Below are 17758 nucleotides of genomic sequence, written 5' to 3' on the forward strand. Positions count from 1 at the left end.
TTCGAAGGCAAAGTCTTATTTTTCTCACAAACAATTACGTACCTGTGTTAACTCAGCTGTCTGTTACTGTAACAAATACCTGAGATAATTGACTTCTGAAGAGAAAAGGTTTGTTTTCCAGAAGCTTTATTTAGTCTATCACTGGTTAGTTTCATTGCTTTGGAGTCTCTGGTGAAGTGACACACTGTTACTCAAGCAGTAACAATGGCTGGGGAAAGGTGACTCTGATCCTTGATGTTTCCAGTTGCCTGCGTGTCATGTCATTCAGGGAGCCATAGGGACACGATTTTCACTAGTGTTCACCCGTGTTCCTATAAACGATCTTTCAACCATACTCTGTAAGTAACACCTATATACTCTGTGTTTCACTAAGCTAGACTTCAGCAGAATTGTTTCTTTGGTTTGTCTCAACATCTTTTAAATTTCATAATAAAGATATAATTATCTACCAGCAAAGTAGCTTTCTACTGTTTTGAGACAGACAGTATACTTTACCAGTGAGTTTTACAATTGCTATATTTTCATGCAACTGTTGATGTCTCCTTCCCACGTAGGAATAGTGGTGGTAAATTCCCTTGGCATTTGTTTTTCTTAGCAGTCTCTTGATGTTCCATTGTTTTGAAAAACAGAAATTCTAATCATAGTATTGTGATTTGCTTTTCTCTTTCAAGATTTTGAATATATCTTTTCACTCCCTTCTGTTTTGTTAGATTGATACTAAATAAAATTATCTCATTGGCATGGCAATATGGAAATCCCTTGTATGCAACATTTTGTGTTTCTCCCTTTGCCTTTAAGCCTCTCTCTTTAATTGTGACAGTTTACATGTGATGTGTGTCAGTGTGGGTTTCTTCTGTCCTTTGAGCTTTCTAGATCTGGAGTTGCAGTCCCTTTCCCATTCTTGAGAGGTTTTCTGCCACTGTATTTTTTAATGTGCTTCCTGTCCCCATCAGAAGGGAGAAAAGAGGACCCTTCTGATACACTAATGACTCATATGCTACTCTTCCTGATGTTGTTTTGCATTGTCTCTAGCTTTTCCATTATTCTTTCTTTTTATTAATCATACTGGGTACTTTCCAAAGACCTACCTTATAGTTCAGTAATTCCTCTGTTTGATCTAGTCTAAAACTTACACCTTCTGTCAAAGTTTTCAGTTCAGTTACAATATTTCTCAGTTTTATGATTTCTATGTTTCCTTTTTAGCTAATTACCAACCTATAAAGCCATCTTCCTTGTCCATATCTGGTAATTTTTTTTACTGGAAACAAAGTATTGTAATTTCGACTCTTTTGGATGATATGTATCCTTTTCCTATAACTATCATCCAGCTTTGGTGATTAAGTTATTTGGGGGAAATGCCCTGCTTTTGCAATCCCTTAAATGACAGAGAAATTCCCAAGTTAAAGGTAATGAACCCTTTATAGTGACATAAGGGATTTTTAGTGCAGCTGGTGGGAATGGACAATGTTTCTGACCTTATAAAAGTGTTGAATACTGTTTTCCCAAATCTTCTGAGTTGTCATTCCTTTGGTCTTAAGGCTGTTTGCAGATTATGGGCACAGTTGCTTACTACAGTGCAAAATTCGTTAGGGGCTGTCTCTCTGCTCCCTTGTGATGTCCTCGTTTTGTGTAGGTCTTGTGTCTTTTGTAAATTACAGCTTAGTTTTCTATATTTCCCACAATGCCTTTTTAACTCTTGTATTTTGTTAATGTTTGTTAATGTTTCATATAAGCATGTAAATCTAATGCATATATGGATACATATGTCCTTGACAGCACATTAAGTTGCTAACAATATTACTTTGATTTTAATGCTAAAATGTATTATATAGTTGCATACTTTTATAACTTTCCTTCAATTTTTATAGAAAATGAAGCACAAACTTGTTTTACCCCAACTCATAATTATGAAATTCTTATCCAATTTTAGTCTGAGGCCTTTTTTTGTTTAATTGTATTTTTAATTATAAGGCATCATGAGTCATATTGGAATATCTAATGCTTTTCTCATGGCTTTGAAAAGATCATTAGTTCTTCTCTTTCTTACTCGATTACTTTAAACTTTTCAAGAATGACTATATACATTTTGGGAATAAAACATCTCCAATTTCTAGTCATATTTATACGACTAAAATTTGATTATCAGGTTTTAAAAAAACCTGTTTCTTCTCATGTGCTTTGAAGCTCTCCATTTGCCATTATAACAATTCTTCAATAGAATTGTTGCATGAGCATAGTCCTATGTGCACACTAGCCATTTATATTCACTGTCTACAGAAGACTTTTATAAACGTCTTCCACTACCATTTCCCAAGAGATTACGAAGATGGCTTCTTTAGATTTACCCACAGAATCATATCCTATGGGTGAATAAAACCTTGCCACTTATGTAGACTTAACATTGAAAGGTAGGTTAAAGGGATGATTTTGAAGAGGAAATAAAACATATTGAAATTAAACAATTTATATCTGAAGGGGGTACAGAATGGCCCTACTAATGATCAAAACGATGCTTCTGACAGGTGTCTTGACTTCAGCAGCAATACTCTTCAAGTTTCCCTAAAAAAGACTCTTTATGGGATTAAATTTCATTTAAGGTGAAACTCGAGAGTGTTGAGCTTTAAAGCATATTTTCTTGTCCTTTGGAAAGCAGTCTGAGGCTCTTCCTTTTCTAGTAAAAATGCCACATCATACATCACCAGACACCATATAAAATTTGTTGATACAAACAAGAAGTTAGTCAGGGCAAATCCTGTGAAACAAAACAGGTAGTATTTCTACTAGATTAGGAATGTACATTTAATAGTAAGTGTGCTTAAGTGTTTACTTCAGGATATTAAACTTTTATAGATCCACATTGGACAATCAGGGGAATGATTGGATTGGCACAGACTCTTTGAACCACAAAGTGTGCACCTTATTTATTATTTATATGGAAACTGTTCTAGTACAGCTCTGGTCTACAGTGCTATAAGAAATTCTAGAAGCATAAGAAGTCTGAACAGCCAGTATTTAACAAGCATCCCCCTAGGAAACATAGCGTTTAGGGATATCCTTTCAAGACAAAGAAAAGTATATCTAATTGGGGAGAGGTGATGGGAAGACACCTCTTGACAAGATCTTCTTTTATATTGCGTATTATCCATCTTTGAAAAGTTATTTGTGGGGTTTATGTTTCTTTTAATTTAATGGCAACATGACTAATGGACTGAACTCTTATTTATAGGCATTGGCACTTTGCATAGCTACTCTCAGATAATTCTCACAAAATATTCAGAAAATAAAATTAACTTTCATTTCAAAGACATGGAAGGAAAGCTTGGTCTCAGAGCCCTGGGCAACAGCAGTCACAGTCTCTTGAATCAAAACGTTTTTCTAAGCGTCTCAGCTGCTGTTACAACGTGAAGCTGATCTTTGACTTTATTTCCTTCATTTGTAAATAATCTGAGTGATTTCTGTCTTGTACCTATACTGATCCAATAGTACATTTGAAAATTTATATTAAAATCACATCGCATTGTTTAGAAAAATACTCTAAAAGATAATTCTAGGAGATGTAACACATTTTTTGGAGTAGAATTCTGTCTTGGGAATTAAAGTGCCACTGGATTGGCAGGCAAAAGTGGCTACACTTTTAGGGATTCCACTTTAATCTTTTTTCATGCTCAGTTTACTCTTTAATTAACCTACTGCTGTGAAAATTGGTGGACAAGATTCTGTGGGAAAAGAAGTGGGGAGTGATCTATAGATTTCCTTCCACAGTGTATGTAGCCCTACATCTAGCATAGACAGAAAACATTCATTCTCCTCAGGTGTAGACAGAAAGCATTCCCCAAGAGGACTTATTTTAATTTATAGATAAAATGCAATGATTGTCTTGCTTTGGTACAGCGAGCGGGACTGTACCATGTCTTTTCATCTGTAATACATTCATAGCAATAAAAAGATGAATCCTATTGGAGAAAATTCCTTACCAGAAAAATATCCAGTGCAATTACATGACACCAAGAAAGTAACTTTCCCTTCTTAGGTATGTGTTTTCTTATTCAAATGCCTGGAAGACTAAATGAGAGGATCTGCAAGATTCTGCAATGCATACATCAAGGTTTAGGTATACAGTAAGTCTATGTATTCTGACCCCATAATATCAGGCTTAATCATAGGACTTGCTTTAAACAATGATGGCCAGTGCCACTTGTAAGACCACACTGAAGAGTCTGGAACTGAAACTGAAGGATTATAAATTCTAACATACATTGTGATACACTTAGTATATTGTATTCTTTCCCTTCTAGAAACAGTTTCTTCATTTCCAGCAACATTATCTCCAGACCAGAATTTATTTTTTTAAAAAATGAATGTATTTGTTATAATGTACAAGCAGCTTTATATAATAAAATCAAACTGTAAATATTTACAAGATCATCATGCCATAAAAAAGTAATTTGTGAGTGAAATCCTATTAAAAGGATGAAACACAGGGCCCAACATTCAAGGAGTGAAATACCCAAGCCAGAGTAAACTCTCTTAATAACTTTCAAGTCTTATGACATTTTATACAATTTTCTGTGTGTGCGTGTGTGTGCGCACATGCATACCTGTGTGAATTTTACGTTTACTATGTGTGTACAGCTACTAGAGGAGGGCAGAAGACATCAGATCCCTTCGGCCTGGCGTTGCAAACATTTGTCAACTGCTTGATGTGTGTGCTAGGAACTAAACCCAGGTTTTGTGCAAGAGCAGTAAATGCTCTTAACTTCTGAGCCTTCTCTTCAGCCCCTCTTTTACTATGAACCTATATTTCCCTCAGGCCATGTCCTCACTGTGGAAGATTCCTTCCGTATCTCCTTATACTGTGAAGCTCGAGACACACTGATCTTTATAAATCTTGGTTTTCACTATGGGGAAAAAAAGAGATTTCTGGAGGTCCTGGTCCTACCTACTTCACATACCACTAAGAGATGACATAAAAAACAGAATGGCAGTGTAAAATATGGAGCAAAACTCCACTGAATTACTGAAAGTGCAGGCTGCATACATTTGTGTAAGCAAAAATCGGAAACTATTAACATGTGGTTTTACTTTTGTTCAGTGTAGGGAATGGGTTCCGTTTTCTTAATTTCTCTCTCTCAGGGCAATTAATCAATCCAGAATCTACATCTTGGGGCTGGAGAGATGGCTCAGTGGTTAAGAGCCCGGACTGCTCTTTCAGAGGTTCTGAGTTCAATTCCCAGCAACCGCATGTTTGATCACAAGCATCTGCAATGGGATCCGATGCCCTCTTCTGGTGTGTCTGAAGACAGCGACAGTGTACTCACATATGTAAAATAAATAATTCTTTAGAAAAATCTTCATCTTCAGAAACCTTCCTTAGTGAAAGAGGAATGACTTGCATAGTTCTTGTGAAAAAGTAGCTTAGTAAAACCAATAAACCAAGAGTGGCTTAAGATACTGCTTATATTATTGAGACATTAAAATTAACTTTAAGGAAGTCTTTTGGGAGTATTTTCAAAACTGTTTTCCTAAGACAGAAAGTAGATACAGCTATTAATTCTCCAGGATAACCCATTTGTGGAACCTTGTGATTCCAATTACTGGGAGCCTGTCCTGTGAATTTAGGATTTAGAGGAGAGAAGATTTCCTTCCCTTCCCAGGGAAACAGGAGTCTGAACCACTACAAGCCACTGCCCAGGGCTGAGACTTCTTTATCTGCAATTCCGTTTACCTTATTGAAGGACCATACCAAGATGAAGATAGTAAGGTGTCTGCCTCAAGGTGAAAACTTCAAGAGATTCTTAAAAATCTGGGTTAATAACGTTTTAATGCATTGTTGGCAAAGATTAAACTTAATGGAAAGAAGGCACAAGGGCCAGTGCTTAGGCATTAAACAAAACAAAAACCCTGTTAAAGACAGTCTTTGATTAGGACAACTCAGTCTCATCACCCTTGCCTACCAGCACCCTGACCCCTGAGCTTTCAGATAGTGTGTGTGAGCTTCCGTATGCATCCATCTATAGAGTGCTTTCTGGCCCATCATTTTTGAGATGAAACAGGGCAGAGTTTTCCCTAGATGCAACTCCCTGCAGTCGGTCACCAAGGTGATAACACCTGGCCTTTGCAAACAGCTGCCCTGGTATGGCAGTGGGGGGTCCACAAAATGAGTCAGGTGGTTCTCAAAGCCCAGAGCCTACACCCAGGTGAGAGAGGCAGCTGCATGTATGAGCTTGAGGAGAGCTACAAAGACTGTGGGCATAGGCTCCTATCTCCTCTCAGACTAGCATTTGATATCTGCCACCTTCGGGGTCTTAAGTTGGGAGAACCAGGGCTTAAACCTCTGGGACAGGAAGGGAGCCACATAGCCTGGAGCTGAGAGACTCTCGTCGCAAGGTGGCGTTCCCTACACACGCAGCGCGGGAACCGGAGTGTGTGTGTGTGCAGCTGGAGCAGAAGCTCTGGCTTCTGCGTGGCCAGAGGGGGGCTGGCAGCCCATGAGTTATGGGAGGAAAGCCGGCAAGCAGTGAGGACTGACAGAAGCCAGGCAGGACACTGGGGCCACCCAAGCGGCTGCTGCTCTCTTTAGATTTTCCGGGAGCCCAAAGTGATCATGGCCTGGGTCAAAGGAGCATTCCTGGATGTGTTGCTGCTTTTGCTGCTGCTGCTGTCTGCTCAGACCCTGCCCCTGGTAGCAGCGGGAGATTCACGTAAGTACAGCAAAATGCTTAAAACTTGCTCTAGGCTATCTGGAAAACTTCGCATTTAATTCCTGGTCTAATTTGGACCCAAATAGCAGAGCGTAGGTCTGGGGAAAATAAAGAACCTTTCAAATAAAACCCTATTCAGTTGCAACCTGAAAAACTAAAATTTATTTACAATAGACTTTCATCTTCTGTGAGGGTCTAAAATACATAATGTGTATTTGAATTTATTTATATCTCTGAATAACCATTAAGGGAGTGAATATTTCATAAAAACAGAAAGAACAGTGTTATTAGGAATTAATTGGCTAACACTATCATTTATTCCCTTTGAGGATTGAAACGATTTCCAGGAATTAAGTCCATGGGAGAAATGACTGGCAGGCATTACATCATCCTGCATCCGTTTATCTTCTACCAGTGTACAGTTTTGCAGACCATGGCAGCTTCAGGGTTAAGATGCTAATTAACTCTTAAACACTGCAGGGACAGAGCACCTATAGACCAGCCTAAATTTTATAGGCCAAATTTGGCACTCTGCTCAAATTGCTCAGGGAAAAAACCGTGTGGGTATTCCCTTCACAGAACAGTTTGTTTCTAATAGTAAAAATTATTGTTTAAAGACAAAACTTTGCTAGTCATTCTCTACATGCCAACATTTACATTTAAAAGTTTTGTCATTGAGTACTGTGTTTCTGGTTTGGCAAAAATCTAGTATGCTTTTATTTGTAGAATGGTCAGTATTCTAGTGGAATAATGATATTCCAGATATTCCAGAAAAAAACCCAATACTTTTACTTTTATCTTTCATGAAAATGTAAAAATATGCCTCAATTAAAATTCTACTGATTTAATTCAGCTATGAGTTTAGAATTTTAAAAATATATTCCTCCTTGAATTAAAAACAACTTTTTAAAAGTAAGTTTTTTTTTCTTTGACAGTCCCATGCATGCATTTAATGCACTGTGGCTCCTCTCCCCACAGAGACCTTACCTGATATCCTAACAATGACCCCACACCCCACCCACCCCTTTCCTATTGGCCCCTTTCCCAGATTCATCACTTTTGGTTTGTTTTTGCCACCCATTTAGTTTAACTAAGACCATCGCCACCTGATTGGAACTATTCATACTTTTCCTACTCTCAGAATTCACTCCTTTTAGACCAAATCTCATTGAATCAGCTAATAAAAACTAGTTGTCATATTTAAAAATACAGATCACTGAAGGGCAGGACCCCTTGGAGGCAGCCCTCAGGGTTCACCTCAACCTCCTTTTTGAAGTCTGCCATACTCCAGAGTTCATGCCCAGAATCCTCTAGCTGGGGTAATGCCCGCATATGATAGTACAGTCCCTGCATTAAACACCTATTCGCATGCCTTTCTCATTCAATGGTCTTATTAATTTACAAAATTTATCCCACCTTTGTATAAATTTCAAAAAAGTTAAAAGTTCAATTTTGTTTCATAGGAAGGCTTTGTTAATAAAACGCAATTAGAACCAAATTTTATGGGTTCTATGACACGACCTGTGAAGAAGAATGAAGTGTTCGTAAGGGGGAAAAGACCATAATAGTCAACTAGTAAAACACATAACGATAAAGTGCTAGACATCACTTCTACTATTTGATAAAGAGCTTCAAAAGCCTTGACTTGCTTGAGAAAAAGAGAACAGAGGCAAGGAGGCCCTAGCACCACCTTATCCGGTTTTGTTCCACAGTTGAGATTGCTTCTCACTTGCAGGGTTGGTCCTGCTGACAATACTTTGCTTAGAATCCACTGGAGGATTAATAAGTCAACAGAAGGGCTGGAGAGATGGCTCAGCGGTTAAGAGTACTGACTGCTCTTCCAGAGGTCCTGAGTTCAATTCCCAGCAACCACATGGTGGCTTACAACCATCTGTGATGAGATCCAATGCCTTTTTCTCATGTGTCTGAAGACAGCTATGGTGTACTCACATACATAGAAATAAATAAATCTTAGAAGGAGGAGGAAGAGGAGGAAGAGGAGGAGGAGGAGGAGGAGGAGGAGAGGAGGAGGAGAAGAAGAAGAAGAAGAAGAAGAAGAAGAAGAAGAAGAAGAAGAAGAAGAAGAAGAAGAAGAAGAAGAAGAAGAAGAAGAAGAAACCAACAGCTTCTGGGAAGGGTAGGAGGCATTTGAGATGGGCACTGGGTAAAACTGAAAACTTCAGTGCTAATGTGAGATTTTCCTTTTTGATTGACCAACTTTTAGTATTCCATATTCAATACGTATTTATCTATTCTAAATTATCTTTTAGACTGAATAATTCTTCCAGATTAAACTATATAATACACAAATGTGAGACCATCTTGAGTACCAGTAAAAGGGGGGAAAAAGCCAATAAAAGCATTTGTAAACCTTTTTCTGTGTAAACAGCATGACTTGTTCACACTGTATTCACCTAGCTTTCCAGAACCATCCACTAGGGCACTCCAGGGCTAACGACATGAAATGGAATCATGAGAAGAGTATGCAAACATTTCTCATTTTAAGGATTCTATGCACTTTATTTAAATGTTAGTTGAACTGACAATTAAGGGGAGGAAACTTAACTTTGGAAGATATTGCCTATAGAGAACTGGTCTTATCTTCAATCTGAAGAGTCCTTTTCTTTCTTTTCTTATTTGTTGTTGTTGTTGTTGTTGTTGTTGTTGTTGTTGTTTGATGCCTATTCTGAATTTTCTTGTGTCACACTCTATCTCTCTGAAGATGAAACACCTAGAGAAAACTTCATCCTTTGCACTTTATGAGAGTTCCCGATAAGAGAAAAATACTGTGTGAGTCACGCCCTTTTCTTCAGAAAGCAGATTTGTTTACGGAACTTGAAAGACAGGCTCTTAGTTAGAATTTTGTGTTTTATATGTGTGTTTCCCTTTATTCTTCATTCCTTCATTTGCTACTAGGGATTTGTAGTAAATCCTGGATCCATCTCTCCTTGCTGTGGCTATTTCTGTGCTGGTATCATTTCTCTCTTCATACCAGGACATCCTATTCAGTCGCTTCATACCTCAGAGTCAATGAAAGGTCACTTATTGCCCATAAATTATCTAAAGAACATAGAGAGAGAAATGAAAAGAATTCAGCTCTGCATGCCGAAGCTAAAATTGTATAACAAAACACTTGAGAGCACTGTACAGAGATGCTGAGTGGTAGAAAGTGTTGTAAGTCTTTTGAATGGTTTTGTGGCTTGAGACAGAGCAACTTTTCAGTGGTTTGGTTTAATCATTACTTAGCTAAACTAAATTGTTTCTTTTTTCCCCTAAATAGTTTTGTTTCTCAATATCATATGTCATTCTTGGAAAAGAAGGACAGACCAGCCACAGTACCCTGTTTAAAGAGAAACTCATTTATGACATGGTATGAGGATTCATGTCAGGAAAATTGCCCACTGTAGTATAGGAGTAATTATTTTAGTGGAGGCTTAAATTTTGACATTTTAATACTATCATTCTTAAAGTTATTTTGCTAATGACTAATAAACTTAGTTAATATTAAATGTTTGTCTTAGTTTTTTTCCTGCCATAGAAAAATGTTCAGACAAAATAAATTTAAGAGAGAAAGGGTGGGGTTTTTTTGCCTTCTAGTTCATGGATGTAATCTCTCTGTGATGGTTTGTATGTGCTTAGCCCAGGGAGTGACACTATTTGGAGGTATGGACTGATTGGAACAGGTGTGGCCTTGTTGGAATGGGTGTGTCACTGTTGGCATGGGCTTTAATACGCTAGTCCTAGCTGCCTTGAAATCAGTATTCTGCTAGCTGCCTTCAAATGAAGATGTAGAATTCTCAGCTCTGCCTGCACCATGCCTGCCTGGATGATGTCATGTTCCTGCCTTGGTGATAATTGACTGAACCTATGAACCTGTAATCCAGCCCCAATTGAATGTTGTCCTTATAAGAGTTGCCTTGGTCATGGTATCTGTTCTCAGCAGTAAAACCCTAAGACATCCTCATAGAGAAGAAATGAAGACAGCATGGTCCCAAAGCAGATGGTCCCATTATGACCACAATCAGGGAAAGAGAGCGATTAATGCTGGTGCTCAGTTCATTTTCTCCATTTTATACATTCCAAAATTCCTACTCAGGGAATGTTCCCACCTGCAGCAGTGATAGGAACATGAGGTGGTACCCCTGGTGGTGGCCTATGTAGTCAATTGTCAGAGGTAGAGTGAGGAAAGGCGTTCTGGACTGAAGGTGAAGAATGCATCAGAAAGGAGATGCTGGGCACGATGCCAGGTTAGAGACACTTCTTCTGTGAAGATGCTGTCAGGAGCTAACGAAACTGGAACTATAGCCAACGTGACTATGATGGTTGGTTGTGGTTCAGTATAATATCTTTGTTGTAGAACATGTTCACTGAAGTGTTCAGGAGTAATGGGTATATGGGAACAGTGTTTCTGCCTTCTGTGTGATTTGACATTGTTGAAAGTGTATGCTTCTTTGGTTAAAAACACGTAAGACTAAATGTAAAGGAATCATGATACAGCAGAATTACTTCAATATCATCAAATTCAACAAATCTGGTGCTAAAGAGATATCTCAGAGGTTATGAGGGTGTTCTGCTCTTATAAAGGACCTGAGTTTGGCACTCAGAATCCATATTGGGTGACCTAAAAACACTTTTAAATCCATCATTTCTAGCTTCCTTGTACGAGTGAGGCATGGTATTTGGAAACAGATTATAATATCATTGTCTTTCTGCCAAATTTGCTCTATCATTGTATAAAATGATTTCTTTTCCACTTGAAAAGTAAAGAAAGCATAAGATCATTTCTAAAATGATTTACTATATATGCTAACTATGATATGATAGCACACAAAAAGAATGTGTGAAAGACATTACTTATGACCATGGTCTAAACTGGATTTCAGTGGATGTACATTTCTAAAGAATGGAGGATTAACAGCTATAAAATTTCATGATAGAATGAATTTTCTGGTAATAAATGAGGAAGAATTTCCTAGAACAGGGCTAAAATGATTCTGTTTCTGTATTAATGTTCACCTTTATAATGACATGGAGAGTGATTGAATCTACCTAACAATTAACACTTTAAAATATTTTAATATGATAGGTATAGAATACAATATCACATGGAAAAGTAAACATTTATGTACTATTACAAAACTGTCTCTTTCCTGTGTGGATATGATTCTTGTGCTAATTTGAACTGTTTTGCACGTGGAAAATGTTTGCAGCTAATTAAGAGAGCCTTGGAGCTTCAGAAATTTTATAGCACAGCTTATTGCAAAGCCTAAGATTATTGCAAACACTGCTAAAACTTAGGAAAAGTTTTAGGTTTTCAACAGAAAAAGATGTTGTTTAGCTCTAAGAAAACTAACCAATTAACTTCCTTCTGTTCTCATTGTCTGTTAACAATTTTAGGAGCCTAAAATGATCTTGTAAAATTATGCTGAAACTATAAAAGCGCCACATAGATTTTCAGATAATACTAGCAACAATGTGATAGTGATTTGCTATTTTTTATGCATAAAAGTCAGCATAAGATACTAATTAATAAAACTCGGCCTCTTAAAATTTTATTTCAGTGTGATAATCAATATACTGAACAAACACCACTTTTTGTTTCCTACTGGAAATAAAATTTGTTAAAAAGACTGATTACGTGCATTGGTAAATCATTCTCTTGGGGTCTCTAAATGCTTTTTAAGTCTTTAAGGCACCATCTTTTCAAGGTGGTTTGCAGAACACACAGCAAAGGACATGTGGTACTTCTTGATGATTTAGAAAAACAAAAATTTTCCTCCGCTCAGGGCTCCTTTCTATCATTGCAACCCACTGTATGTAGCTGACATTAGCTACTTTGTGGGAGAGAAAACAAGAAAAGAGGGGAAAGGAAAAAGCTCCCTGAATAAAGTCAGGAATCTGAAAGGGGGTGACATTATCATCAGACTACTTACTGCTGATTAGGGTATTCGGGGCCTCAAGTTCCTTGGGGCAAGTTTGATCTTTACCGACAGGATGTCTAATTTTTTCTTGTTGTTTCTTCTTTGGGTGGGACTACTTTAACAGACCACCACTAAGTCACCTGAATGACACCAACCATCAACCATGCCTATCTGTACTCTAGCATTTATGTACCCTCTGAAAAGTTTCCAGAATTCCGAACATCTCATAATTGCAGAAACTACCCACAGCTGGCAAAACTACTCCTCTGATAGAGTATGAAGCAAATCACAGTCAACTGTGGACAAAAGCAGCCTCATATCCCCATACCGGGAATTAAAATGAAAACATATCCTTATAATGTTTCTGTATTTTTACAAAAGAATCCAGAATTCCCACCCTATCTGTGTGTACAGATGTCCATGCATGTCTATCTGCTATCCCCCGGGGATTTAGATGCAACAGAATTCATGTAGACAAACTGATGCCCATGGTGTTTGCTTTGCTGTGATAAATAAGGTCCTTTTCTTTTTGACCAGGAGTCCTTTACTGGTACTTAGAAAACTGACAGGCTAAGTGTTTAGCTTCTAATTAGGAAAAGTCAGCAGAGAATTTTTTTTTTACACACTTGACAACAGACTTGTCTGTGAAATGATCTGCTTTGTGGATATAATTATGACATGATATAGGAAATAGTGAGGAGCTATTGCCTATATAATATCAAACGATTTATGTAGTAAAGGACATTTGCTGTTTCAAGCATCACAGCTGATGCTATCCTGAGAAGAGGCAAGCAACTCTCCCATTCAATAGCAGGGCTGAGTCTACTGCCATACGTTTCATCCAATTTCCTTGCAGATAAAACCCTGCTATGAATTTTGCAGGTAAATGGGCGGAACTAAAAAAGATCATCCTGAGTGAAGTAACCCAGACCCAAAAGCACATGCGTGATTGAAGCCTAGCATAGCTGTCCTCTGAGAGGCTGTACCAGCAGTGGATTGAGACAGATGCAGATACTCACAACCAAGCATTGGCCTGAGGTCGGAGACCCCTATAGAGTTAGAGGAAGGATTTAAGGAACTGAGGGGGATGGCAACCAACAGCATCAACTAACCCAGACCCCTGGAAGCTCTCAGAGACTGAGCCACCAACCAAAGAGCATACCTGAGCTGGTCTGAAGCCCTGGCACATATGTAGCATAGAACTGTCTTGTTTGGTCTCAGTGGGAGAGGATGCATCTAATCCTGTAGGGACTTGATGCCCCAAAGAAGGGGGATGCCATGGGGTACCCTCTCAGAGGTGAAGGGGAGGAGGATGGGGGAAGAATTCTGTGAGGGGGAATCAGGAGGGGGGGCAACATTTTGGATGTAAATAAATAAAATAATTAATAAAAATGTTTAAGAAGGAAAATTAAAAAAAAAAACAAATCAGTCAATGTAATCCACCATATAAACGAACTGAAAGAAAGAAAACTAAAACACATAATTATCATGCCGGAAAAGCCTTTGACAAAATCCAACACTTCTTCATCACAAAACTTTTGTAAAGACCAGGGATTCAAGGGACATATCTAAACAAAATAAAGGCAATTTATAGTAAGCCCTTAGCTAACATCAAATTAAATTAAGAGAAACTCAAACCAGTTCTACCAAATCCAAAATAGTACAAAGCTATCCTTCATCCTTCTCTCTCTCTCTCTCTCTCTCTCTCTCTCTCTCTCTCTCTCTCTCTCTCTCTCTCCTCTGTCCCTAGTTAATATAGTACTTGAAGTTCTAGCTAGAGCAATAAGATGACTTAAGGAGATCAAGGAGATATAAATTGGAAGGGAAGAAGTCAAAGCATCACTATTTGCAGATGATATGTTAGTATACATATGCTTCAAGAATTCAAACACTGTTTGAAATGAAAGAGAGACAGACTGTAATTGCTGACACTCCCTTTTGTCTTCCCCAGAAATTTGTAGAATATCCACATTTTTCCACATGTCTTCTAAGCGTCTCAAACTTTCACATGTAAGTCCCAGGGATTTCCTGTTATGGTCTAGGGAATAAATCGCCATCATCTTTTTTCCTTACCTCAGAGCTACCAGTTACCACAGCAAGTTCCCTTCAGGAGGAACGTCATTTTTCATCTGTTCCTTCCCACCCGTTGCTTTATTGGCTCCCTGGGAATGAGAATGAGGTGTTTCTTCTATTTTTCAAGGCATCACTCATTTTGTGTGAAACATACTTCTACATTTTAGCGTGTGTACATGGATGAGTGTTGGGTCCTTAAATGTATTAAAGACTTTCTTGTCTCCAGTATTTAATTTGGAGGCTGTGGTGCCTGGCATTTACCATCACCAAAGTTTTCACTGAGACAGTGCCTACAGGTTCTTTGTTTTGGGAATCTGAAGACTAATTTTATAGACAGTGAAGGGTGAAGTTAAAAGAGGGCTTAAGTCAGGGAGAAAGCTTAAAGAAAGAGGATTACTGTAAAGAGAAATTAATTCTTCTTGGAAGGGTCTCAGGAGAGGGTTGTCATTTAGCTAAATGACTAGAATCTTTTTTTATGATTTATGGTAGAAAAAGTAGAAAGAACAAAAGAGTTTCTACTGACATTGATTAATTATTTGGGTATTTCATGGGCTAAGCCAGTGGGAATTCACATGCTTTTATGTGTATATCCTCCTGGTCCAAACAAGGAGCAGCCAGTGAGAGACTGGGGAGACTGGCCTTGTTTTCTTAGAGCCCTGTCCTTCCTCTTCTCTGGTTAGCTTGGCTATTTCATACTCAGCAGCTAGTCCTCTTACTTTTCTGTCTTAGTGTTCCTGACTTCATTTTAAGCCTAATGTACCTTTTAAACCTTGCATCTGTTTGCATCCTAATGGCTTCAGGGCAGAGCTGAATTTGAGCCCTAGAGTAACAAGTGTTGAGGAATAAAGAGCAGGGTGAACCCAGGCATTATAACATAATGTAGCCTTGATCCTTAACACACAGGCTCTTTGTTCCCTTAAATAGCAACTCTGAGACTTTTTATTTATTAATAATTGTGTGGCTATGAGCTTTGGCTTGTTCTCTGACTAGCTCATAACTCAATTACCCTTTTATTCTAACCTGAGTTCAGCTACATGGCTATTTTCTTCTCCTTGTCTTCTTATGTGTCTCCTCAGTATTCTGGGTGAATCTCCCTTATTGCTATTTCCCATAATTCTCTCTATTACTGTAGGATATCCCACCTCCTATATCCTGCCTTAGCTCATTGACCATTTTCCTGCCTTAGCTCATTGGTCATTAGCTTTTCATTGACAGGTGGAGCTTATAAGAGATTCTCTCTACAAGAATTGAGGAATAAATAGCATGGGTAGAAGCACTCTAACACAAGGTTTCAGTGACATTGGATGACTAGTGTTAATTGGCTTGGGCACTTGCATTCAGTAAATGGCAATTACGCCACTCTGATTAAAGAAGGGAGTTCATCTGGGAAATGCAGGATCCAACTGTAATGTAGTGGTGGCGAACAAGAACCAAACAGAGGAAGGAAATGAGGGCTGAGACATCACATTTAACCTTCAGAACACATTCAATAAAGGTTCATTTGAAATGTTTAAGACTCTTATTTGTGTGGTCTGTGCAATGCTGTATTTTAAAATGATTTCTACTATGGTGCTTTGTAAAGTGGTTTGGGGGAACGCTCAGTAATAAATAGAAGCTGTAAAAATTAGTTACCAAGGCTTAGGTAATCAAGAAAGAGGCAGCGCAAAGATAGTCAAGAGCCAGAGGTTGGGGAAGAAGGAGTGAAACACTATCTTCTGAACATGACAGGATTCCTGTACTCACAAACTCATAGCACCTGTGACTGCCTGTGTAAGACCTTCTTAAGAAAAAGTCAGCCAGTCAATCTTCCAACACAGAGAGATGGAGAAAGAGACTCAGGATCTCTATCCTTAGATGAAAAACTATTAGTAGTTGATGTCTATTGGGGGAGGGAAAGTAAGTATTCTTTAAGGGTTTGGTCCCTTGTCAATCAACTGCACTCCAGATGCATATAACAATTTTAACTCAGTGAGTTACAAAAAAATTAAAAGAGGACATAGGAGGGGGTGGAATGGACTTGGAAAGAATTACAGCAAAGAATGGGAATGAATATGGTCAAATTACATTATATACATCTGAGAAATTCTAAAGGAATTAATAAAATATTCTGTTAAAAATAATTAGTTACATAGTTAACCTAAAGACCTGGGTAGGATATTGGTGTAATCATGGTAAGACTACTGCTTATACAAGAGCAATAATTCTTGGTAATTCATGGGCTGAGGACAGAAAGCATGAGTTAAAGACGAAGGGCAGTGTATCCACTGGATGCCTTTCAAGTATTGGCAATGAACGCTTAGACAGGCTCGAAGAAGAAGGGGTGTCAAGCTCCTTGATTCACGAAAGCTGGAAGGCTATTAGATTATACCACCGGTATCTGGCTTTTTTCCTTTCACATTGGCTTCCTTCTCCAGTGACGCCAACACTAACTTCAGGCAGACTGCTTATTAGCTTAGAACCTGACTCTCTTCTTAGTTTTGTATTAACCAAAGTACAGATAGAAAACGTTTCCCACAGAGAAACAGTTCCAGCTCTTCTTCCAATTTGAAGCATGTAAACCTCACAAGCATGTCGGGGAGGGGGCTGAGGACCTACATAGATAGATATTTATAGATAAATATGATACATCTTAGATACCCTTTAACCAATTGTCTTACTTAGGGTTTTACTGCTGTGAGCAGAAACCATGGCCAAGGCAAGTCTTATAAAAGACAACATTTAATTGGTGCTGGCTTACAGGTTCAGAGGTTCAGTTCAGGATCATCATGGTAAGAACATAGCAGCATCCAGGCAGGCATGGTGCAGGAAGAGCCGAGAGTTCTACATCTTCATCTGAAGGCTGCTAGCAGAATACTCACTTCCAGGCAGCTAGGACAAGGGTATTAAAGCCGGAGCCCACGGTGACACACCTATTCCAACAAAGCCACACCTCCAAATAGTGCCATGCCTCGAGCCATGCATATACAGATCATCACACCAACAAAGCAATTTTTCCAAAAGCACAACATGAGCTAACGAAGATTATCTCAATACAAGAGTGATATGTAAGAGGTGCCTAGACTG

At 38.4% G+C, this 17758-nt stretch overlaps 1 protein-coding gene across 2 annotated transcripts in view; it reads left to right on the plus strand.

Annotated features, from left to right (window-relative positions):
• Positions 1 to 6463: 6463 nt before the first annotated feature.
• The window catches only part of Cntnap3 (contactin associated protein family member 3), a 184336-nt gene continuing 173041 nt past the window's right edge, over positions 6464 to 17758 (plus strand). The window contains exon 1 of one of the 2 annotated variants that reach the window (XM_087589929.1): positions 6464 to 6701. In XM_087589929.1, coding sequence (XP_087446055.1) covers positions 6605 to 6701 — 97 coding nt within the window. In that variant the 5' untranslated portion in view covers positions 6464 to 6604. 2 annotated transcript variants of the gene reach the window in all.

The sequence above is a fragment of the Rattus norvegicus genome, chromosome 17, assembly GCF_021556685.1.
Source record: "Rattus norvegicus strain SHRSP/BbbUtx chromosome 17, alternate assembly SHRSP_T2T, whole genome shotgun sequence".
In the NCBI taxonomy this organism is placed as follows: Eukaryota; Metazoa; Chordata; class Mammalia; order Rodentia; family Muridae; genus Rattus; species Rattus norvegicus.